At 46.8% G+C, this 24,882-nt stretch overlaps 1 protein-coding gene and 1 long non-coding RNA gene across 3 annotated transcripts in view; one reads left to right on the top strand and one right to left on the bottom strand.

Moving 5' to 3' along the window:
• Nucleotides 1–8,514, bottom strand: part of Cog2 (component of oligomeric golgi complex 2) — a 31,242-nt gene extending 22,728 nt beyond the window's left edge. For both annotated transcript variants that reach the window (XR_001778485.1, NM_029746.3), the window contains exons 1-4: nucleotides 8,330–8,514; nucleotides 3,489–3,650; nucleotides 2,116–2,181; nucleotides 225–305 (exon numbers count right to left, since the gene is read on the bottom strand). Coding sequence is in view for 1 of the 2 variants with exons in the window: in NM_029746.3 (NP_084022.2) it covers nucleotides 225–305; nucleotides 2,116–2,181; nucleotides 3,489–3,650; nucleotides 8,330–8,401 (381 nt within the window). In the remaining variant the exon portion in view is untranslated. The remainder of the gene's footprint in view (nucleotides 1–224; nucleotides 306–2,115; nucleotides 2,182–3,488; nucleotides 3,651–8,329) is intronic.
• An 8,479-nt stretch (nucleotides 8,515–16,993) lies between these two features.
• On the top strand, nucleotides 16,994–21,063 carry Gm39280. Its single transcript, XR_879351.3, has 3 exons — nucleotides 16,994–17,104; nucleotides 18,799–18,944; nucleotides 20,741–21,063. It is a non-coding gene; the product is annotated as a predicted gene, 39280 (long non-coding RNA).
• Nucleotides 21,064–24,882: the final 3,819 nt, after the last annotated feature.

The raw sequence follows: 24,882 nt of genomic DNA, 5'->3' as shown, positions 1-24,882 counted from the left end.
ATGATGAGCATGAACCGCCTGGGGGCGGGGTGTTTGTAGCACGTAACAGACTGCCTTAAAACATTAACATTATCCTCTCTCCCTAGTGAGACCAGGGATGAGCAGACACCATGTCTGCACAAGCACTGATGTCAGCAGAGTGCCCAGGGAGAGGGAACCGCAGGCCCCACAGTGCTCATAAGGCACGGCACTGAACCAAGGTTAGGGTAGACACCATAACGTACCTTTTTCTTCCTAATGTCTTCTTGCTTAGACATTCGTTCATCTACTGCCAGAATTCCTTCACTGACAGAGGACCTAAGACTCTTGAAAATAATAAAAAACAATAGTGTGCAAATATTAAATGTAACATTATAAATCTGACACATTCAATTCTATTTCATAAGACTTAGCACACCCAGGCCAATATTCAGACATCAACAAAGTCAAAAAGCATGAGATGAATGAATCCCTGTAAGGCACCTAGGACATGGAGGCACTGTGAAGCACAAAGCCAAGGTCACAGCAGACTAAGTGCCAAAGAAGTAACGTACACGAGACACCACAGTCAGCTGCAGTGGAGGAAGGACAATCAAAGCCTGTGTTCGGGAGCATCTGGGATTAAAGAGGGTGAGATATGGGGGAGACCTTGCAAATCTGCACACACACACGGGGGAGATTCTTAGTAGGTCAGAGAATGGGCACAGCCCACTCCTGGTGGGAGAGGCACAGTCTGACATCTGCAGGCTTCCCTTTGAAGAGAAGGAAAACTTGGGGGGCAGGGGGCGGGTGTTGGCTTCTGCAGACTAGAATCTACTCGAGCAATAGGGGAAAAGCACAGTAAGAATGGGGAAGCTCAGAACAAGAGGCCAGAAGACCAGAAACGCCAGCGTATCCAGGAGCTACTAAGTTAGGCCAACTGAGAGATAGTCATGAATGAAGGCGATGAAAACTAGGGTACGTGGGGAAATCACAAACATTCTATAGAAAAGTAAATTCTCTAAATGTTACAAAGTACTGTAATACTGGCTACTAACCAGGCAAACAATTCCCCATCTCAGGATCTCAAAGGCCAGCTTCAGGGCTGAGGATCAAACCAGCAGAGTCTGGCTGATGTGTCTAGGATGCTATGGCAAGGTGGACAGTGGGACAAAGGGAATGGCCGAGGGAAGGAAGAACAGAGAACCAGCCGGCATGAGAGCTGGCTGCTGGCAGAGTCCACAGAAAGCAGAGATGGGGCCATGGAAGCTCCAGGGAGTCACAGGGATGTGGAACCCAGCAGTGGACCACAGTGTCGCTCACTTTGACTCTGTGGAGAGTAACTTAGAAGAGCTTCAGAAAAGCCACGCAGTACCTCAGCAGCCAGAGCTCCTCGTGAGCTCAAAGCCAAGCTCAGGTGGCCCTGCAGGCCTCCTTCCTTTCTCCCTGCTTGGCGACGCCTGACATGGGCACTATTTCCCCAACACCGGACGCACATCACATGTTCAGACATGGTCTAAAGCTTTTCACGACATACACAGGTCTCCTTGGAACAGGACACCAAGCATGTGAAAACCTCACAGTACCAAAGGGCCTGGCAGTCAGGGGACCTGAGACTGTGGGATGAACCTGTAAAGGACGGGGTGACACCAACCTACACTGTAACGCTCACCTAGAAGTCCACCCCTTGGTGGTTTTCTTGTGCCCCCGCACAGTACATCAGAGAAACATTTAAATTCTTGTGCGTAGGTTATTCTGTTAAATTGGTGTTTTCCTTCAGTTGTTTGGGGTTTAAAGAACTTTGTGGGCTAGGACTCTAACCACACACCATTTATCACCTGGGAAAATACTTATAAAATAACAAATACTTAGGATATAAGCCAGTCCCAGCCAGGTGGCTGGTCACTAATAGGCTGAGGCTTCAGCCTTTCCTCCTCCAGCCACTTTAAAGCCATGGACTTGAAGACTCTGCCCTCAGTCATGTTGCCGACGGCAGTATCACATGCTAAACAGAGAATCAGTTATCTGCAATGTCTGAGATGAAAACTATAACTACTGACCACTAAAACCAACAGACAGACTAGAACCCCGGATCCCTAAGCAGACAGGAGCATCATGCTTTATAAGAGACCACTTAGTAACAGCTGGGGAACTTACCAGAACCTCTTCTCGTAACTGTCCCAAAGGCACAGAAAGTTGGTTGAGGGCTCTGTCCATGCCAACCTGGAGGCAAAATCATGACAGCTCTAAGTCCTCAGTCCTAACCCAGTGTAACAGTCTAAGTGCCCGAGGCCACTGCTGGCAGAGTGTGGCTACCCATGAAGACCATGAGAAGAAGGAAGTCACACACAGGCCTCCTTACAGATGAGTATCTTTGGAGGATTTGGGGTGAGCTGAGGACAAGTGCTAAGTCCTGGCCGCCACAGCAAGTGTAGTGACCGTCACCTGAGCATGCTGGTGCCACAGTCTAATAAACAGCATCTCACTTAATCCAATAACTCTTGGGGAAAATCCAAATTATACACAGGGAAATAATCTTCGAGTTCCTAAGTCGCCTTAATAACTACAGTACATTCACAAAGCAAACACAGTTCGTTCATTTTCCTGTTTCTTAAGATTCCCAGAGTCTGTGCTTTCTATATTTCTTAGGACAAACACTTAAAAGCAAAATAAGATATGAATAAGACAAAAAAAAAATAAAAGAACTCTTTGAGAGTATTAAAATCAAGCATTCCACGCTGCTCTGACTAGGCCCTGGCACATCCTCCCCATTCATGAAGGCCAGCCTCCTGCGGATCACTGCTGCCACTCCCTGCTGGCACGTGCTCGTGTGTCACGCCAGAGAGTAGGTTCCCCAAGAGTGGCTGTCACGTGCTCTGGCACAGTAGCCTAACCCATGGGACTTCCTGCAAACCTGTCAGCACCCAACAAAGATGGCCTCTCGCTGCCCCTCCCTTTACCGCGCTCACAGCTAGCACCCAACACCAACTCGAGAATAATCAAGGCACACCGAGCATGGGAATGCACACCTATAACCCAGCACTCCAGAGACAGGGGTAAGAGGCAACTTTGTGGCAGTCTGTGACCAGCCTAGGCTACACATAAGTCCCAGGACAGCCAGGACAACAGATGAAGATCCTGTTCCAAAAGTCAGGTTTGGTAGCACACACCTTTACTCCAGACCTTGGGAGGCAGAGGCAGGTGGATCTCTGAGTTTCAGACCAGCCTGGTGTATAACACCAGGGCAGCCAGGGCTACAGAGAGACTCTGCCTCAACAACAGCACCCACAAAGTCCATCTCGGGAAAGCCAAAAGTACAAAAAGAATCCTACAACCACACAGTTTTATGTGAGCAAGAACTAAAATCAAAAACGTGGCTCGAGCTCAGTTCTCCTGTGACTGACGGACTTTACTGGGCGCTTGAACCCTGAAACTGTATGGTTTCTACAGTGCTGCACTGTTAGGAAGCAGCCCACGGGACAGAGGACCTGCCTGCCGCATCACCGGCAGGGGCAGTGGAGGATGCTCACCAGGTTTGTTGAGAGGTTGACAAAGTCGGCGTAGTCCTTGTTGATGAGCTCCACCATGGCCGTCTTCAGCAGCTTGTAATACAGCTCCAGGTCGTCTCTCAGCTCCTCCAGCTGCACCCGCTTCCTGCAGTCAGACACAAAGTGGTCCACATCGAAATCCTCCTGGAATGAGCAGGAAAGCCAAGTTAGTGACACACGCATGAGGACAGGAGGTGGGGACAGGCCTGACACTCAGGTGCCCACAAAGGCCAAGCGTGCCTCCTTGTGATCGCATTCTACAGGGGACTTAAGTTTCAATTCAGTAAAGACTCTTCTAAAAACAGAAACCACTTTCTTCCCTTAACTTTAAAAGTATTAAGTGTTCAGTGTAAAGATTTCAAGCCAATAGACTATGAAACCCAGTACAGAAAGAAAAAAGAAAATGAAATCTTTTTTTAAAAGATTTATTTATTTATTATATGGAAGTACTGTAGGTGTCTTCAGACACCCCAGGAGAAGGCATCAGATCCCATTACAAATGGTTGTGAGCCACCATGTAGTTGCTGGGATTAGAACTTAGGACCTTCGGAAGAGCAGTCAGTGCTCTTAACCACTGAACCATCTCTCCAGCCCAGAAAATGAAATCTTTGTGCTTTACAAGATATACACTGGTCTGTTTCACACCACTTGACATTGTGGTTCACATGCACACCTGCACACACGCACCTAATGCTCCTCCCAGAAAACAACACACCTCTGGTGTATTTTGTAACGCTGTGTGTGTACTCAGGAGTCCACAGCATGGGCTTCCGTGGAACAGGCATGGAGCCCAGCCCTTACCATTGTGGACTCTCAGGCCACCCGGGCTCTCAGCTCCTCCTCCCAGCATCAGAAGCTCCTGGTAGGCGGATGCACCTACAGCTAGCAGGTTACTGTCTATCTCACCTCTGACTGAGCCTCTTCCTAGTGGACCTGCTCCATCTAGTGTCACAGCGCAAGTGTAATGGTTCCCAAACTTGTTAAGGCCCAGAACGCATTGCTATGATCACATAATTCCATTAACGGTGTGTAAATCAAGAGTGTGACTGAAAAGCCGTGATCGTGTTCCTGAGACGTAAAATAGGCGTTGGAAAGACTGGAAACAGGCAGTTTGCTAAGCCTGGAAACAGGCAGTTTTGCTAAGCCCGATTTTACTGAATCACAAAAGGGTGGTGTAAACCCAGCAGGACAGGGGTGGGGAAATCACAAAGCCAGAAGACCCTGCAGCAGACCCTTTGCAAATGTCCACAGGCTCTCCCACCACTGAGAGAAACAAAGTGAACACAGAAGAGACCATACCGAGAAATGGAGCCGGCAGAGTGACTTCACAGTCATGGCAGCAAAGAACAAATGGATGCTCATACATCTTAGACTGAAATACTAAGGTCTGCACACACCACTTCTTCAGGTGCCAATTAACACTTCAGTCAGCCAGCCAAATACCCACCATGATCATCTAGGCAAAAAGACTTCCTCCAAACCAAAACATCACAGCCACCTACAGAAAAGCCATCAGCTTCTCCTTCTGCAGCCATAGCCAGAGGCTGTGGGAGAGCACGGCCCACAGCCCCAGCCGAGTATAAGCAGGTCTATGACCTCGGAAAAGACACCTGACTGGTGAACTAGGCATCTTATTCCAAGTGACTTTTACTTAGGGTGGCTCGTGGTCATGGCAGAGCTACTCGATGTAGACTCAAAGATATCCTAAGTAGCTTGGTTCTAGCCTTGTCTGTGGCCCAAAAGGTTAAAAGTCAGTAGTAAACGTTTACTAAGGTAGCAAGATCAAGAGTTCAAGGCCAGCTTGGGCGAGACCACTAATTACTGTTTAAAGGGAAAAGAAAAAGAGCAAAGGAAAAGAGTGTCCGGTGTGCACGGTCACAAAGGAGTGTAGGTGACTGCATAGCTATGAGGAGACGGAGGAGCAGGGATGCCCTGCTATGATGTCACCAGGGAAGATGAGCGTGACAGTTGATCCTGTCAGCTCAACAGGATGAGTCACTCTGGAGACAAATCTTGGGGCATCTCTGTGAGGGGGTCTCTACAGAGTGAACTCAGCATTAGCATCCATCACTTTCCACACCGTTCCTTTCTGCCATGATGGTCTGACTGCAACTGGCAAGCTGAAACAAACATTTCTTTGAGTTGCTTTCTGTCAGGTATTTGGTCCTAGGACTGAGAACAGAACACATCGAGACAGCAGTAACAACTCTCCAGCCAGAAACTGTGAGCGAGAAGGATTAACACAGAGAGAAGGGAGGAAAGGACTAGAGCCAGGCAAGGCAGAAAGCCAGCGGGAAGGTGGAAAGCCAGCGGGAAAGTGAAAAGCCAATGGGAAGACATAGCAGAGAGAACAGAGTAGAACTTGGGCATGTGTGCCGTGGAAAGAGACGACCATCAAGCTTGTGAGCCTGCGAATGTAGAGGCTCAGAGTCTCAGGGCAGCTGATGGCACAGGAGAGGGTCAGGCCACAGCAGCCACAAGGAGGGAATGCACAGATGCAGCACTGAGGCTGTCATCAGCAAGGTGAGGATGTTCTGTGTTTCCTGAACAGGAATGACGTCACATGCTGGCTGCAGACGGGAAGGATGTGATGTCGGTGTGCCCAAGCACTCCGTCTGACCTCTGTCAGCAATACCACCTTCTACTGCCAACACCTTCTATCCTACTTCATTGGCTGGACAGCAATCTCCTTCACCAGCTCCTTCTAGTACAATGATATAGCCCTGTAAGCTCCCGGTCAAAGGTGACCCCAGCTTCAGGATGAACACTGGGTAGAACACAGATTCCCTCCTATGACACTCGGGGCACATCAGTTCTCATCCCGTCCCACCTGCATTTCCGGTCTGGATTCTGACATTCCTCCATACTCTAACCACCACAGACCAAGCACAGTTTCTGAACCCGCATGTGTTTTCTCATGTTCAACAGCCAAGCCACACCTTTCTGCCCTTGTCTCTTCAAATCTAGACTTGTAGTTGGCACACAGTAGTAGTTGGCACACAGTAGGGTGGGCCATGAATGAGCAAACATCTGCTACCACTGCTCAGCAGGCTGTCAACATCTTGGCAAGACAGCACATTTCTAATCAGATGACTGCAATCGACGGAGCCTCAACTCTCCTAATGTGTATCTGATATCCCATCCTTGTTAAAACAAAACAAAATAAAACAAAAAAAACAAAACTATGCCACTGAAAAATATGTTGAATAAAATACAAATGTACACATAAAATTTGGATAACAGGCACTCCTCCTGTCCTTTCTGCCACGAAACTAACTCATAAAACACTTCTTTGAAGGAAGCACAAATAATAAAGGGCCTTAATTTCTGGCTCCACCTAGAAAAACCAACATCACACACAATGGCTGTTCCATGTTGTTTCCTCTTCAATGGAAATGGCCACATCAGCAGAACTACAAACTGCGTGGCACACTCAGAGAGCTGACTGCATCAAAGAGCGTGGAGCAGTCCGGCCATTCCGTCCCAGGTTTGCTGATGTTGTCTCACTAACTACTCACATTGTGTGCCATCTCCTCACAGGCATCGCATCCAACAGAGGTATCACCTCAGTGTGAGTGAGGGAGACACAGGCAATGCCCAACCCTGAGGCAATGGCCCAGAACAGCTGCTGGCACAAGGCCTGCAGGAGGCCTGAGTTAAATGGTGAACAGTGAACACAGTAAGTTTTCTCACCTAAAGTAAAAACAGGCCACGATCCCCGGGCAAGCTTTCTTCCTCCAGACTCTTGTCCCTGTCATGTACCTTTGGCTCTTTTTTTTTAACCCTCTTTCCAAGGTATCCATAAGTCACAGGATGTAACAGGGGCTTTCTGAATCATTATTTCAAGCATCCCATTTGAACCTCATTTATTGGAGATGGCTCAGCAGTTAAGAGTGCTTACTACTTTAACAGAGGACCAGGGTTTGGCTCCCAGCACCCACAGGGCAGCTCACAAGCACCTGTAACTCCAGTTCTAGGGAACCCCACAGTCTTCTGGCCTCTGAGGGCTTCTGCACACACTGTGCACATAAACTCAGGAAGGCAGACACATACACACAAAAAAGCCTTTCACACATGGAAACCTACGTGGGCACAGTACAGAAGTCACATATAAATTAAAATCCAAACACCAAAACCTCAGCGCTTTCTTTGGCCATGTCAACTAAATGCAAATACCAGAACAGAGATAGGCCAATTAAGTCAGAGGGAAAAATTCGATTGTGAAAGGGGAGCAGGGTGCACACATGCAAACACAACACACACACACATACACACACACTCTATACAGTAAGACTTGGACTCGTTTGCTTAGTATTTTATGTGCCAAAGAGACAGAAAGAAATTCCTAACCTCGGAACCAGCTTTGAAATGGTCCCTCAAATCGCAACTATTAAATGGCACAAACTTTTAGCTCACAGTTGCCATTTCTGCCCTTAAGACAGGAGGATCGAGACCCGTCCGGGCTACAACTCAAAACCCTCCCTGTCTCGAGAAAGAAAGCGGGTGTAAATATGTTTGGGGTTGTTTTAAGTGACAACAGCGGAGAGGTACAACTAACAGGCTCAAAGCCTGCGCCGTTCGGAGGCTGTGCCTGCTCGGTGAAATGTTATCAGCCAAGTGTTTTCGGTTTAGATTTGTAAGCAGGGCCGCTGGGTTGCAGCGTGGCGAGGCTGTCAGGTTCCCACTTCTTAATGTCAGAGCGTTTTCAGCCTGGACACCCCTGCCACCTTCCATCCCACGTCCCTGACACCCGCCGGAGCCTCTGGGAACCACCGGGCCTCAGCGTCCGGCCAACTCAGCGGCGATCTGCCGGGTGCCCTCACCTTCATGAACTCGTCCTTATCGAAGCACAGCGTGTCCGGCCCCGTAGGCAGGTTCATCCTGCGTTTCTCCATCACGCCGGCCGCCGCCCCTCAAGGCCAAGACCGCAGGGGACGCGGCAGCCCAGCCCACCCCCAGCGTCCCAGCTCCACTTCCGCTTCCGCCAGTATGGCAGCAGCGAGCGACAGCCAATAGACGAGCGTCGCGGGCGGCTGCGCACTGTTGGTGATAAGAGCGGCGCCCTCGAGCCGGAAGCTCCCAGCCTGGCGCTACTGCCTCCGGGAGTCGAGCGTGGTACTGCAGCCTCACGCATGCACCGAGGCAGCTGGCCTGGGAGAAAAGTCAAGAACCAGGACAGCCTTGTTCTTTTCTCCTGGTGAGGAGAGAAAACGTCACTGCCCTTAAAGATGGTCAGAGGAAAGTGATCCCTTTGTATTTCAGTTTAGACCAAACAGGACACCATCCCTCTAACTGAATGTTGGGGTAAAATTCAGAGACCCTATCGCCTGAGCATGTGCTGGATAGGCTGGACTGCAGCCGATGTCCCTAACATGTTGGTTTGTGTGTAGCAAAGAAGTCTTGCTTTCTTGTTAATATTTTATTCTTATTACCAAATCTTTCACCCTCACAAGTTTAGGCAACGTGAACTCGCCATACGCTGACCATGCTCTAGTAACCCCCAGCCTGTCTCCAGGTCCTCTTTACCCAGGCTACCACCACCATCATAGCTGTCATGGGAAGATATTGTTAGAACACTTCACCAACACCTTATTTAGCGATTCCTCCTGTAAAAGATCAAACAAAGCCCTTCTTGCCAACTCAAAGTATTATCCTCGAACCTAACAAAGCGAACAGTTCTCTGCTGTTATTATTAGTCTGAGAGATGTGGCATTCAGCCTCTCGCTATAATTTCAGAGTGGCAAATTGGAGGTACCAAGGGAGGGACCCGAGGTGCTCGCCAAGAGAGAAACAAAGACTCCTGGGAAACCTGCCTGATTCCTAGAAGCTTGGGGCTAGAACTTGCTGTTCCCTTCTGATATTTTCCTCCATCCTTTATCAAAGAACCTGACTGTGTTCAGCCTAGTGTGCTAACCCTGGAATTGCTGCAAAGATTCAGTGGTGTACTGGCTGGCTTTGCGTGTCAAATTGACACAAGCTAGAGTCATCAGAGAGAAGAGAGTCTCAGCTGAGGAAATGCCTCCATGAGATCCAGCTGTAAGGCATTTTCTCAATTAGTGCTCTGTGAGGGAGGACCCAGCCCACTGTGGGTGGGGCCATCCCTGAGCTGGTGGTCCTGGGTTCATTAAGAAATCAGGCTGAGCAAGCCATGGGAAGCAAGCTAACAAGCAGCACCCTCCATGGTTTCTGTATCAGCTCCTGTTCTAGGTTCCTGCCCTGCTTGAGTTGCTGTCCTGACTTCCTCCAATGATGAACTGTGATCTGAAAGTGTAAGCCAGATAAACCTTTTCCTCCTCAACTTGCTTTTTGATCATTGTGTTTTGTTGAAGCCATAGAAACCCTAACTAAGACATGGTGTTTTGTTGCAGCCATAGTTAGCCTGGTACCCTAACTGAGACAAATTGGTACCGGGAATGGGGTATTGCTGTGACAGACCTGACTTCAGTGATGTTTTGGGGAGGATTGTGGGAGGACTTTGGAACTTTGTGCTAGAAGAATCATTGAATATTAAGAGCTCAGTGGAATGTTCTGTAGACGCTTGGAAGATAAGAATGGTGAAAGCAGGCAGAAGATGGAGGGGTCTGGCTGGTGAAGTTTCAGAAGGAAGTTTAAAGACTATCAGGGCTGTTGGCGACTTTGATTTAAGTCTATGGTTCTGGTTAGCTAGGGCTGAAGAATCAGCTATGATTAATAAGATACCAGAACTACCGAAGTGAAACCTTTCTGACTGGGACTATTGATGCTGGTTATCTGGAGTTAAGAAATCAGTGATGATTAAGAAGAGACCAGTATCCCTGAGGTGAAAGTTTTTGGGAAGCATTTTCTGAGAGCACAGAGAAGCTGTGTTCTAGAGGTGGCCAAGGTCGTACCGTACCTCATGCTGGCAGTTGGATTTGGTAATGTATAGGAGTCACTCAGGTGGTACTGGTTTTAAAGACATGAAGGGGTCATGGAGAGCAGCTGAGGCTTAGCATTGTGAGAGGCCAGGAGAGGCCATTATTGAAGGTGTAGCATCAGTGGCAGTTGAAGTTGAGACTTGGAACCATGAGGTACCAACAGGTTATTGGTCAAAATACAGCCCAGTTATAGCAGAGACCCCAGCATTTTGGAGATGCCAGTACCATGGAAGGACAACCAAGAACAGCAGCAGCAGTGGAGTGGAGCCAGCCAAAACCTACAAGACAGTGTGTGTGTGTGTGTGTGTGTGTGTGTGTGTGTGTGTGTGTTACAGAGGACAGAGCTGGAGGAGCTAACCAAGCCACTTGGGGGAGTCCAGAAAATCGTGATTGGATCCCAGACATGGTACAATTGGAGTTTAATTTTGCTTTGTTTTGATTATGACTGATTTTTTCCCCTTGAAGTAAGAAAGTGTTTTACTGGAGACCACAGTGGAGAGACTTGGAATTTTAGAAGACTTTGAATTTTAAAAGAGATCAGATATTTTAAAGGGACTGAAGTCTTAATGTTGGAATTTGTGAAGACTGCGGGACATTTAAAGTTATTTATGTTTTCAATGTGAGATCCTGGGGATGAATAATAAATGAAGGGTCGTGGCTTAGTGATGTGTATCAAGTTGAAAAGGGGTCAGCTGGTTTTGTGTCAACCTGACCCAAGCTAGAGTCACCAGTGAGAAACGAGCCTCATCTGAGGAAATGCCTCCGTGAGATCCAGCTCTAAGGCATTGTCTCAATTAGTGATCAGTGGGGCCCAGCCCATTATGAGCAGTGCCATCCCTGGGCTGGTGGTCCTGGGTTCTAAAAGAAAACAGGCTGAGCAAGCCATGAGAAACAAGCCAGTAAGCAGCACCCTCCATGGCCTCCGCATCAGCTCCTGCCTCCAGGTTTCTGTCCTGTCTGAGTTCCTACCCTGACTTTCTTTGATGATAAACTGTTATACCGAGCTGTGAGTGACATACACCATTTTCTCCCCAAGATTTTTTTTTGGTCATGGTGTTTCATTGCAGCAATAGAAACCCTAACTAAAACAAATGACAGAGGAGAGTGGACCAGGGTCCTGGCGTCTGTTCTCTCCCCAGAATTTGGTAGGGAGCAGCCTAGAACCCATCACATGGACTGTCATTCTGTCTCAACACAACACCCCAGCAGGAGCAGCAGATCAACTTTGGTGCTTAAGAATCCCGACGGCAGCGGGAGAGGATGGAGACAAGACCTGCCCAAGAGCATGGTCTTGACATCCACTCAGCCGACACTTGACTGGCATGACCATTCTCTGCCGTGTTACACAGTGCATACGGCACCTCCTCAGAGGTTGGTGGACAGCCCTCTCCAGAGCTGCCTGCAACTCTGCTGTTTGTCCTTATTCCTCTTGCCTGTGAGCAGCTATGAGGTGGCCATGCCAGCCTCCCACTTCCTGGTACCTACTCTTTACATCTCTTTCTTCATATTTAAGTGCGTGGTTAATTCTAGATTTGCAATCTCCTACCAGACCCGCCTCCAGGCCTGTCTGTGGCAGTTTCCAGAGACATTTAACTGAGGTTCAGCCACCCCGAGGGAATAGTGAGTGGCACCATTCATCTCTCTCTGCTTCCTGACTGTGGATGTCATGTGACAGCTGCTCTAGGCTCCTGCCGCCCTACCTTCCCTGTCAAGATGGGCTGAACACTCAAAGCTCCTCCTTTAGTTATTTATTATTTCATATTTGGCCACAGCAACAAGAAGATTAATGAACACAACACAATCTCTAGTAATAGTGAGGCCTCTCTCATTGCACTTGAAGAAAGAGTAATTAGGACACAAATAGGAAGTTAACCGAGCAGTGGCAACCCAGTAAGTGGCTGACATTTCTCTCATGTCTCCTGTCCCATCTCTGATCTACATCATTCCTCAGGAGACTTTATGCTGACCCATTTCCTGTCTTGATAGGTCTCCTCTGCTCCTCGGTCTCTTCCTCTCTTACGAAGCACGCACCTGCTACTTGATTTCTATGTAAACAGCCACCCTGTTTTGACTTGCCATCTCTGGAAAATTCTTGGTTCCCTACTTCCAGTGGTATTGTGACAAGTCCCATTTCTTTCTTCCCACTCTGCCCTATTTATAGGCTTCCCGTTTTTGGCAGGTTTGCGACTGAACACTCAAAAACTGCAAAGTGAAATATCACACTCAGGAAACTCATGTGGGCATTTTCTTTGGCCATGACCACACAGAACGAACTCAGAGGCTGGCTCACTGCTGATGACAAAGGATTTTCCAATTTTAAAGGGATTGTTTACCCACCCCCAAAGACTGAGTGTGTAGCCTGACCTCAATATCCTTAGAGGAAATCAGGCAAAGTGGGGTGTCATAGTTAGGGTTTTACTGCTGTGAACAGACACCATGACCAAGGTGAGTTTTATAAGGACAACATTTAATTGGGGCTGGCTTACAGGGTCAGAAGTTCAGTCCATTATCGTTATGGTGGGAAGCATGGTAGCATGCAGGCAGACATAGTGCTGGAGGAGCTGAGAGTTCTACATCTTGATATGAAGGCAGCTGGAAGGAGACTGGATGTGTTTCACGTTGAGCACATGTTGAGCATTTAAAACCTCAAAGCCCCACCTCCAGAGACACTCTTTATCTAACAAGGCTACATCTCCTCCAATAAGGCCACACCTCCTAATATGCCACTCCCTATGGCCAAGAATTTAAACACATGAATCTATGGGGGCCATACCTATTCACCACCACATGGGGTTGTTATGGGGAGGACGATCACTCTCAGCTCCCATGTCTACAAAGACTTGGGGAGCTTGTGAGGATGCATCCAATTCCTTTGTTAAAAGTCTTTCTTGGATCCTACCAGGTCTTCAACCAATTCAAGCACTGGGGATTAAATGAAGGCTCCCATGAACTTATGTGCTGTATCACCAAACTATCTATAGCCTCAGTCTTTTCTTTTAAAGTAGTTTATTTTTAATTGTGACTGTATGTGTGTACACATGAGTACAGGTATCCTCTGACTGAGGCCAGAGACATCAGATCTACGTGGAGCTGGAATTACAGAGTGTCATGAGCTGTCTGACTTGGCCCCTGGAACTGAACTTGGGTCCTCTGCAAGAGAAGTATACATTCTTAGTTACTAGTCTATTCTCCAACTCCTCCAAAAACCTTTTTAGTTTTTTATTTTGAAACAAAGTTGCACTAACTTCCCCAGGCCAACCATGAACTCACTATGTAGCAAAGGTGTCCTGGAACTTGTGATCTTCCTGCCCCAGCCTCCCAAGTAGCTGGGGTTGCAGGCTGTTCGTCCTTAGACTTGGCTTGACCCTGTATGTTTCCCCAGTAACTCCTGTGTCTCTCTGCCCTCCTTCATTCGCAGGACAGCTGCTGAAATAGGCTGTAGTGCCCATGCTGAGCTATCCCTGCAAGCTCCCTGAAGAATATTGTGCAGAGATACATTTGCGTGAGCCCCACTTCAGAGCTTCTGGTTCTATGTGCGGTTGTCAGGAAAACTGGCAGAGATGAGGTTGGGTGCTTGTGTGGTAGTACATACTTGTTAGTTTCAGTACTCAGGAGTTTGAGGCAGGAAAACTGGGAGTCAGAGTTACATAGTGAATTCGAGTTCAGCCTGGATTTGCAGAGAAAAACCTTGAAACAAAAATAAATAAATCATAAACTAACAAAACAAGTCTCTGCCCAGAGAACAAGCAGAGTGAGGGTCTCCCCAGCTCACGCCCTGGGCTGATACCAAAAGATGAATTGAGGCCACACTTTAGGTAAATGTCCTCTAGAGGACAATGTCAGTACTGGCAGTCCTTAATTCTGCATCTCTTTTCTTTTTAAGTGATAAAGGTTGTTGGTTTTTTTTTTTTTTTTTACTCCTTATTATTATTATCTTTAATCTTTTTTTTTCACAGTTCAGTCGTTATCCTCCTCTCGTTCTGCCCTCTGACAGTTCTTCATCCCATCCCTTCTCCCCTATCTCCAAGAGGATGTCCCCACCCCTCCCAACCTCTACCTCTCCTACTCCTTCACCCCACCAGCCCCCTCCATTCCCTGGGGCCTCAAGTCTCTCAAAGGTTAGGTGTTTCTTCTCTGCTGTATATGTGTCAGGGCCTCATATCAGCTGGTGTATGCTGCCTGGTTGGTGGATCAGTGTCTGAGAGATCTCAGGGGTCCAGGTTAATTGAGACTGCTGGTCTTCCTATGGGATCTCCCTCCTCATCAGCTTCTTCCAGCCTTTCCCTAATTCAACCACAGGGGCCCTGGACTTCAGACCAATGGTTGGGTGTAAGTATCTGTGTCTGTCTCAGTCAGATGCTTGTTGGGCCTCTCGGAAGGCCACCATGTCTGTAAGCACACCCTAACATCAGTAATAGTGTCAGGCCTTGGAGCCTCCCCTTGAGCAGGATCCCAATTTGGACCAGTCACAGGACTTCCTTTCCCTCAGTCTCTTCTCCATTTATGTCCCTGAAGTTCTTTTAGGCAGGGGCAATTCTGAGTCAGTTTTTGACTGTTAAACAAGTTCCCTCTCCCCATTATTATCCCCATTTCATCTAAGGTCCCTTCCTTTGAGTCCTGAGAGTCTCTCACCTCCTGGGTCTCTGGTACATTCTAGAGGGTCCCCCTACCTCCCACCTCCCAATATTTCCATTCATTCTGCTGGCCCTTTCCCCCCTGCCCCTCCTTCTCCACTGTCCCACTCAGTTCCCTCCCTCCCTCCCTACTGGGATTCAAGCATCCTCACTTGGTCCCTATGACTTGTTAACCTTTTTGAGTTCTGTGGATTTTATCTTGGGTGTTCTAAGCTCTTTTGGCTAATAGCCACTTACTAGTGAGTACATACCGTGCATATCCTTTTGGGTCTGAGATACCTCACTCAGGATGATATTTTCTAGTTCCATCCACTTGCCTGAAAAAAATCATGATGTCCTTGTTCTTAATAGCTGAATAGTATTCCATTGTGTAAATAAACCACATTTTCTTATCCATTCTTCTGTTGTGGGACATTTGGGTTGTTTCCAGCTTCAGGCTATCACAAATAAGGTTGCTATGAACATAGTGGAGCATGTGCCCTTGTGGCATGGTGGGGCATCTTTTAGGTATATGCCCACGAGTGCTATAGCTGGGTCTTCAGGTAGATCTATTTCCAATTTTTTGAGGAACCTCCAGATTGATTTCCAGAGTGGTTGTACCAGTTTGCAACCCCACCAGCAATGGAGGAGTGTTCCTCTTTCTTCACATTCTCTCCAGCAGCTGCTACCACCGAGTTTTTTTGATCTTAGAGATTCTGATTGGTGTAAGGTGGAATCTCAGGGTCATTTTGATTTGCATTTCCCTGATCACTAAGGACTTTGAACATTTCTTTAAGTGCTTTCTTGGTCATTCGAGATTCCTCTGTTGTGAATTCTCTGTTTAGTTCTATATCCCATTTTTTTTATTGGGTTGTTTGGTTTTTTTTGGGGGGGGGGGTAGCTTCTTGAGTTATATATTTTGGATATTAGCCCTCTATCAGGTGTGGGATTAGTGAAGATTTTTTCTGATCTGTAGGTTGGTGATTTGTCATATTGACAGTGTCCTTTGCTTTACAGAAGCTTTTCAGTTTCATGAGGTCCCATTTATCAATTCTTGATCTTGGATCCCGAGCCACTGGAGTTCTGTTTAGGAAAGTTCTCCCCATGCCCATTAGTTTGAGGCTCTTCCCCATTTTCTCTTCTATTAGATTCAGTGTGTGATCCCCATCAAAATTCCAACACAGTTCTTCAAAGACATGGAAAGAACAATTCTCAATTTCATACAGAAAAACAAAAAACCCAGGATAGCAAAAACAATTCTTAACAATAAAAGAACTTCACCAACCTAACCTCAAGCAATACAGAAAAAAAATAATAAGCAATAATGATAAAAACTGCATGGTATTGGTACAGAGACAGACAGATTGATCGTTGGGATAGAATTGAAGACTCAGAAATAAAACCACATACTTACTGACACTTGATCTTTGACAAAGAAGCCAAAAAAAAAAAAAAAGTACAGTGGACAAAAGAAAGCATCTTCAATAAATGGTGCTGGTCTAACTGGCTGGCTGTATGTAGAAAAATGAAAATAGATCCATATTTGTCTCCTTGCACAAAGCTCAAGTCCAAGTGGATCAAGGACCTCAACTTAAAAGCTTCTGCATATCTTATGGGTTCATATCGAAAGTTCGGTGGCAAATGTTGGAATGCTTTGATTCATGTGATGGGATAGTGGTCTTTTAAAATTAAAATGAATTTTTGTTTGTTTTGAGGGATTACCAAGTTATCGTGTTTTCATACAAAATAGAAAAAATACAAATAGCAATTTTGATTTATATTTTTCAGAGTCTGGTTGGTATAGTAAATGAACTCATTGGAATAGAGATTGTTCGTGTCTTTCAAAAATCCTAATCATACTAGGAACATTTTATCCCGGAGAAGTTATTTCTTTCAATATCATCTTGATAAAATAATATTTTCACTCTTGTGTTTGTTAACACTGATTGTCAACTTCTAGGAATCACCTAGGCAACAAAGCCCTGGGCATGCGAGGAGTTTCTGCATAAGATTTGGGGAGGTGGGAAGAGCACCCAACGAATGTGTGGTACCATCCTGTGGACTCGAGTCCCGGACTAAATAAAAAGAAGTAAGTGAGATGCTGAGCACCAGCATCAATGGGAAAGTAGCCAACAGCTTCTTTTAAAAGGTGGTGACTCCCCCACCTTGGGGTGAAAAGAACCCCCTTGGAGTGATTTCTTCCTTTCTCTGTTCTTGTGTCTAGACTGCCAGTGAGTCCTGTTAATGTTACTAACCAACAGGATCCAGCCTCACGGTTCTTCATAATTGCTAAATCTGAACCAATGTGTGGTGCTGAGGATTGAACCCAGGGTTTTATACATGCTGGGCAAATGTGTTACCGTTGAGATTTGGCCTCAGCCGAAATGTCACCAGACATTATCTTCTTGACCCAGGCACAGGTATCAGGCTTCTGTGTGGTGTTATTCTATAACAATTGTCTAACATCACTGGTAAACATGAGGTGGTCAAACCCAGTCTCTGAGTTCCAAACCCCAAATCATCTGTCCTAAGGAGAGGAGACAAGAGCTATGGACAGGAACTGTGCTTTTAGAATACATTTGTTCTTCATATGATAGGAGGCAGTCAGCACATAGACAGCGTAAATAGTTCTGTTTGTCCTGAGTTAATGCCTCTGTATATATCCCTGGTGGCACTGCAGGAGGATTTCAAGGCACAGTGGCCTTGGATTAAGCAAGAAGGAATATACAAACCCATCTGCACACAAAATAAGAAGCAATTATGAATGTGAAGTGCAGGAGACACATTGAACGAAGCCCCAGCCTGTGAACCTCAGAGCCATGGCTGACCACCTGACCAGGGGTCAAGAGTAACATGATTGGCATGATTGACAGCCTTTGTCCCCATCCATACAAAGCCTGCTGGCCGGAGGTGAGAAGAAAGGCAGTTTTTAGGGTGCTGGTACATTGCCATCTCAGATCTCCAGCTCTCTGAAATACAACTTAAGAATTTAATTCCTATCTTTGCTCATTGGTGTTTGTGGCAGTAAGCATCATGAACTCTAGGGTTGTGCATTGACTCAGCAATGACTCCGTTTTCCTAACAACACTCCATAGCTTCTGGCTCCACCCTGGGTGCTACCCCCCACCTCAGTCCCCGCTGGGGTCCTGCCTGAAGGCTTCCCTTGAGATTCACCTTCAGCTCTGGGTACTCAGACCTCTGGTTCTCATGTGCTGTTGCTGTGTAATAAATGGTCACCTTTAATGCATACTTGGGGTGGAAATTCCTGGTTTCTTTGGAAACTTGGTTGGGACATGTGATATTTTTCTTGACGCTGTCTTGGGAGAGGATGTTTTGCTGAAGCAGACACCTGAGAGGGCACGTGGCATTTTGGTAGAATAGACGCCTGAGAGGGCACATGCTGTTTAGGAAGAGTATAAATAGAACCCCACAGACAGCAAGAGGATGCTCTTGCAGTGCTACACCTTGCAACACTTCGCTGGTCTTCCCTGGTCTTCACTTCATAGAGCTAAACGCACCAAAGAACTTCTTGTGGTATTCCGGCCGATTCTTGCTACTTCCATGGACTTGGGCTGATTCGGTGGATTGGAATCGCCCCAAAGAACTAACTTCTAAACAGGCACACAAACCCACTGTCCTATTAAACCTTCTTTCCCCATTCCTTTGGTTGGTGGGCTAGAAGGGAGGTCGAAGCGTTTTAGAACCTTGTTAATATAGGTTTTGAGAAATCTAAGCTACACACACATAAATCTAAGCTACACACACATCCATGTCTTGTTCTAGTTGCTGTATATCAGGAGTCTTCACACAGCTTCACGGCTCACTCCACTCAGGAGCTCATGAGAGACAGAAGTGACTATATCACACACTGAACTGTGTCTTCATCTGCAGGTTCAGTCAAGGAAGACTCCACTTCCACCCACACCCAGGTATGTGTGGATCAGAATCTTTCTGGTTGTTCACTGGGGTCCACGTGCAGCCTCTAAGAGACCTGTAGTCCCTGCATTGAGTCCTCTCTGCTGTGGTGACAACTTGGCCCTGTCTTTTCTTCAAGGCTAGCTGGAGTGTTTCTCATCCAGTCAGCAGAGAGAATCCTAGTTGTCATCACATGCCCAGGTCTAAAAGCATCTTCACCTGGCTTGTTCCAGAAGCAGATGCTAGGTCCAGCTCATATTCAAAAGTTGTAACCCAGCCACCTTAGTGGATGGAGAGATGGCTCAGAGATTGAGAGAATTGTTGTGTGGTTCACACCTGCCTACAACTGCAGCTTCTGGGGGTCAGACACCCACCTCTGCCTCTGCTGATGCTGCACCTTTGTGTATACACATCTGAACAGACCCACAATGAAAAGACCGACTTAAAATGTCACCAGCACACCATTCCTACCTGCAGTATCCCAGGATTCTGACTGCTATCTTGACCGCTGTGGTTTATACTTTGCCCGGATATCCCCAGAACTTAGACTGGTACATTTAGCTACTGTGGTGGTTTGAATATGCTTGGCCCAGGGAGCAGCAATATTTGGAGGTGTGGCCTTGTTGGAGTAGGTGTGTCACAGCCCACTGTGGACGTGGGCTTTAAGAACCCTGTCCTAGCTGCCTGGAAGCCAGTCTTCTGCTAGCAGCCTTCAGAACAAGAGGTGGAACTCTCAGCTCCTCCTGCACCATGCCTGCCTGGATGCTGCCATGCTCCCACCATGATGATAATGGACTGAACCTCTGAACCTATAAGCCATCCCCAATTAAATGTTGTCCTTATAAGAGTTGCTTCAGTCATGGCGTCTCTTCACAGCAATGGAACCCTAACTGAGACAGCTACCCACTAATCCCCTTCATGTGGCTTCAAAACACGCCTCAGGCTTAACATACCACAAGCCAGAGCCCTGGCTTCCTCTTGTTATTCCTCCTCCTTTAGGCCTTCCTGTCTCAGTAAACAACTGCATTTCTCTAGCATCTCAGGGCCCCAAACCTTAAAACCACATCAGCCCTGCTCACCCCCACGCTTGCTCCTCCTCTCACATCCCCACAGATCCTGTGCTGTTGCTTTGGCACACAGCTGAAATCTCACCCCCCTCCTCCAATCTGCTTATCTACAGCCCTCATGCTGGCTCCGTTCAATGGTAAGGGTGGTGCCCACCCCCACCCACCCCCACCCCACCACACCTCAGAGTTTTGGCAAAGACTGGAGACATTTAGAATCAGTGCCACTGGAAGTCAAAGACGAGGGATGCTGGCTCAGGCCTCCTGAGGAAAAATTGCCTGACCCATAATTCCCATAGCACAGCATATGAGTAACATCCTAATGGCTCCTGCCCTCCAAGCCGGCCCTCCACAGGTAGACAGATGATAGGGCTAGAGACAGCATTCAGAAGTGCATGCTTACAGCCTTGGGTTTAATCTCCAGTACTGCAAAATAAAACAGAAAATATGATAGATAGATGATAGATAAAAGATAGCTGGATAAATAGATGGACAGATACATGGACAGATAGAGGGATGAATGGGACAGAGAGATGATGGATGGATGGGTGGATGGATGGGTGGATGGATGGGTGGATGGATGGATGGAGAGATGGATGAATGGACAGACACATAGATGGATGATTAACAGGTAGAAAGGTAAGTATTTGTTTATCAACTGTCTGACACCTCTAGAAGATAGCAGCTCTGCCAGACAGCACCTTGACCCTCTGCTAAGTTGTCCTTCTCTGTGGTCTGCGTGGCAGCTGGTGCCCAGCAGGTGCCCACAGACGTTGACCGGTGTCCAGCCTCCTTGTTTCTGCAGCACTTCCACCCCACCTACTCTCCACAAAGCAGCCGATTTGACCTTTTAAAAGGCAAAGGAAAGAGGTCCCTCCGTCTACACAGTGGAAGCAGCTTTGATGCCCTTTTCCTCTTTCTTAGCTGCCTGTCTGCCAGCTAGATCCCACCAGACTCCGTCCCAAAGCCCCCAAACGGCGCTGTCACTGCCACCAGGCGTTATTGGTTTTGGTTTTTAAACATTGTTTTAAAATGTTAAACTCTAAAATAAATGCAGAAGCAGCCCAGCTATCAGTCTAATGGTTTCTGTCTGCTCACTCTCCCCTCCTGCTCAGGCGTGCACCCCCTCTGCCAACATGACTCCGCACTTCCAATTTGCCTCCCACCTCCAGCCATCTGCCTCCTTTGCCTCTCTCCCCACAGACTCCAAAATCATGATTCAAAAACCTATGCCCTTTACTGTCCTTCTGCCCAAAGTCACTCTGTTCCTCCTCAGGTGTCCATGTCTCCTTGGTTAAGGATCTTTAAAAACACAAATAAATAGAAAAAAAAACCCCATCATTTGCTGTAGCTGTGTATTGGTTATTTTTCTTGTTGCTAAGGCCAACTCCCTGATGAAGAGCAACTGAAGGGAGAGCTTACTTTGGTTAACAGTTTGAGGATGCTGTCGGTACTGGCTGGGAACGGCCTGGCAGGAGGAACAGCTCTCAGCTCTGGTGGGAGAAGTGGGAGGCCGCTTGCTCACATTTGGGTAATCAGGAAACAGAGACAGGAATGATGCTACTCTGCACCCCTCACTGCCTCTCAGAACAGAAACAGAAACAGTTTGTTGAGGAAAAGAAAGCATTCCTGAGGCTAGGAGTGGGCCAATGCACCTCTTAGGCTACTGTCCTTTATTCAGGCTTGGAACCCTATGAGATACCACTTACCCCTGGGTTAACTATCAATGCCCTCATAGGCATGCTCAGACATGTGCCTCATTAGTGATATAGGTATTTATTTGTTCTTATAGTGTATTTGTATGAGTGTGTATGTATGTGTGTGTATGTTTACATGTGTATATGTATGTGTATGTATGTGTGTATGTGTATGTACGTGTGTGTATGTGTGTATATGTGTATGTGTGTTTATGTGTGTGTATGTGTATGTACGTGTGTGTATGTGTGTTTATGTATGTGTGTATGTGTATGCATGTGTGTATATGTGTATGTATGTGTGTATGTGAATATGTGTATATGTGTATGTGTGTTCATATGTATGTGTTTATGTATGTATATGTGTATGTATGTGTGTATGTGTGTTTATGTATGTGTATGTATGTGTGTATGTGTATGTATGTATGTGTGTTTGTGTGTATGTGTATATGTGTATGTATGTGCGTGTGTATATGTGTGTATGTGTATCTGTGTTTATGTGTATTTGGGTGTATGTGTGTGTATATGTGTATATATGTGTATATGTGTGTATGTGTGTGTATGTGTGTATATGTGTGTTTGTGTGTATGTATGTGTATATGTATATGTATATGTGTGTGTGCATGTGTGCATATGGAGGTTAAAGGTTGGTGTTGATAGTCTTCCTTTTACTCTCCACATTGTTTTTGAGATGAGGCTTCTCCCTCAACTTAGAGGTCACTGATTGGCTACATTGGTTGGCCAATGAGCTATCTGCTTGTCTCTGCATCCCCTCAGTGTCACAAGTATGTCATACCACACCTACATGGGTGTTGGGGATCCAAACTCAGAGCCTCATGTTCTCATGGCTGGCAATTTTTCTGTGGAAAGTCCCCCCAGCCCTAGGAATTTTGTTTTTCTCTTTTTCTTTTTCTTTCTCCTTTTCTCTCCTCCCTCCCTCCCTCCCTCCCTCCCTCCCTCCCTCCCTCCCTCCCTTTCTTCCTTCCTTCTTTCCTTTCCTCCCTTTCTCCTTCCCTCCCTCCTTCCTTTCTTTCTTCCTTTTTTTTTTCCAATACAGAGTTTCTCTGTGTAGACCAGGCTGGCCTTGAACTCAGAGATCTGCTCGCCTCTGCCTCCTGAATGCTAGGACTAAGGGTGCATGCCACCACTGCTTGTCCCTGAGAAATTTCTTAATCCAATCAAGTTGACCATGGAAGAACACCATCACAGACTCCACCCCTGTCAACTGTCATCCAAATAGATCTCTTCAAATGACAACATTTCATTCCAGGTCTTATTTTCCTTTCATAATATAAGATGTATTAAGCCCACCTTTAGAAGTCCCCCGGGTTTTTATAGGACCAACACGATTCAAAATTCCAAAGTCTCTTCTGTGACTCAGGGTAAACCCTTAACTGTGAGCTATAAGAGAAAAGCACAGTTCATACTTTCAGGCATTGGAGAGATGGCTCAGTGGCTAAATGTTTATACCACTGTAGCAGAAGACCTGAGTTCAGTTTCCAGCACCCATATCAGGCAGCCCACAACTGCCTGTACTTCTAGCTTCAGGGGTTCAGTGCCCCATTCTAGATGTTTGAGGGACCTCCACTCACATGTATACTTAGCCATGTCTGTCACTCATATCTGACAGTACAGAACAAGTGTCCCCATTCCAACAGGGAGGAAACACAGGCTAGCAAGAGCAGACAAGAGTGAGACTGCAGCCCAGCACACAGACCCCAAACCACACAGCCCCATGCTTGGCATCAGGACCTCCTAATGACATCATCTCTAGCCCAGCTGGCTTGTCTTGCCAGCTCCATTGTCTGTGGCACATGCTGTCTCACTATTGAGCCAGGTTACTCAGAGCTTGTAGTTTCTGAGAATGTCTCATATCTCTGGCATCTCTGACATGAGTTAAGCTTCAAACTTAACACCCTGGGGAGGATGATGTAGGAGCTACCTGTGAAGTGCAGGACTGGGATGGGTGGAAGGATCATAATTCAGTGGGCTATAGAAAGCAGTGGGGACCATGCTGAACTGGAGCCCCAGGAAGTTTTCAATCCCAGACACACGCACCAGGTGGCCCAAAGACAGGTCAGTGGGTCTGTTGCCACTTGTCTCAGTTAGGGTTTCTATTGCTGTGAAGAGACACCAGGCCACAGCAACTCTTATAAAGGAAAACATTTAGTTGGGGCTGGCTTACAGTTCAGAGCTTTAGTCCACTGTCATCATGGCACAAAGCATGGCAGCATGCAGGCAGACATGGTGCTGGAGAGGTAGCTGAGAGTTCTACATTCAAATGGGCAAACAACAGAAAACACTGCCACACTTCCTGGCCTGAGTATCTGAAACCTCAAAGCCCACGCAGTGACAGTGCTTTCTCCATCACCACCACTCCTATTCCAACAATGCCACATCTCCTATGAGCCTATGAGGGACATTTCCTTTCAAACCACCACAGCACTGCAACATTAAGTGTCCTTTTAATGGGGCCAAAGGGAGGATGTGGCCCCCTGTCTCAGGTGGTTTGGTAAGTTCTCAAGCTTTTTCTCCTTACGATATTAACAGACCATGTCTGCATGTGTTCCCAGTCTATTTTGATAAGTTAATAAATGATAACATTTTACTAATACATTATACAAATCAATAACAATTGCTGTAGAGATGAGACTCTGGTGACATCACCTATTAGTTGTTCAGGGAGCCTCAGGGATGTAGCTTTTGTATGTTGTCATCACCCAGGGTGTGTCTTTTGGTGACACAGCTGACTTGGACTTGCCCATGGTTCTGTAAGTAAACTCAATGAACTTACTGGTTCCCCAAGATAGACTTGGGCAAATTGTGTCTTTGGTCCATGGTGGAACCCTTTCTTGGGTCCATGATGATACCCTATCTTGGGTCCATGGTGGTACACCTTCTTGAGTCCATGGTGGCACCCTTTTTGGGGTCTGTGGAGGTACCCTTTCTTGGGCCAGTGGTGATATCCTATCTTGGGTCCATGGTGGCACCTATCTTGGGTCCATGGTGGCACCCTATTGTGGGTGAAGAGAACTTTGCTCAAATATTCCCAGTCCCCATGAAAACATCAGAATGACCTAAATAAGTCTTTCCTGGCAGTTTCAGCCTCTTTCCTTTAATCAGGCTTAGCCATCTGTCCTTGTGGCTCGATAATCCATGTGCATACTACGTTATTGCAAAGGTGGCAGGCTCAG

This window comes from Mus musculus, chromosome 8, assembly GCF_000001635.26.
Source record: "Mus musculus strain C57BL/6J chromosome 8, GRCm38.p6 C57BL/6J".
Classification (NCBI taxonomy): Eukaryota; Metazoa; Chordata; class Mammalia; order Rodentia; family Muridae; genus Mus; species Mus musculus.
Note: the sequence above shows the minus strand (reverse complement) of the source record. Positions and strands in the feature narration are given on the sequence as shown.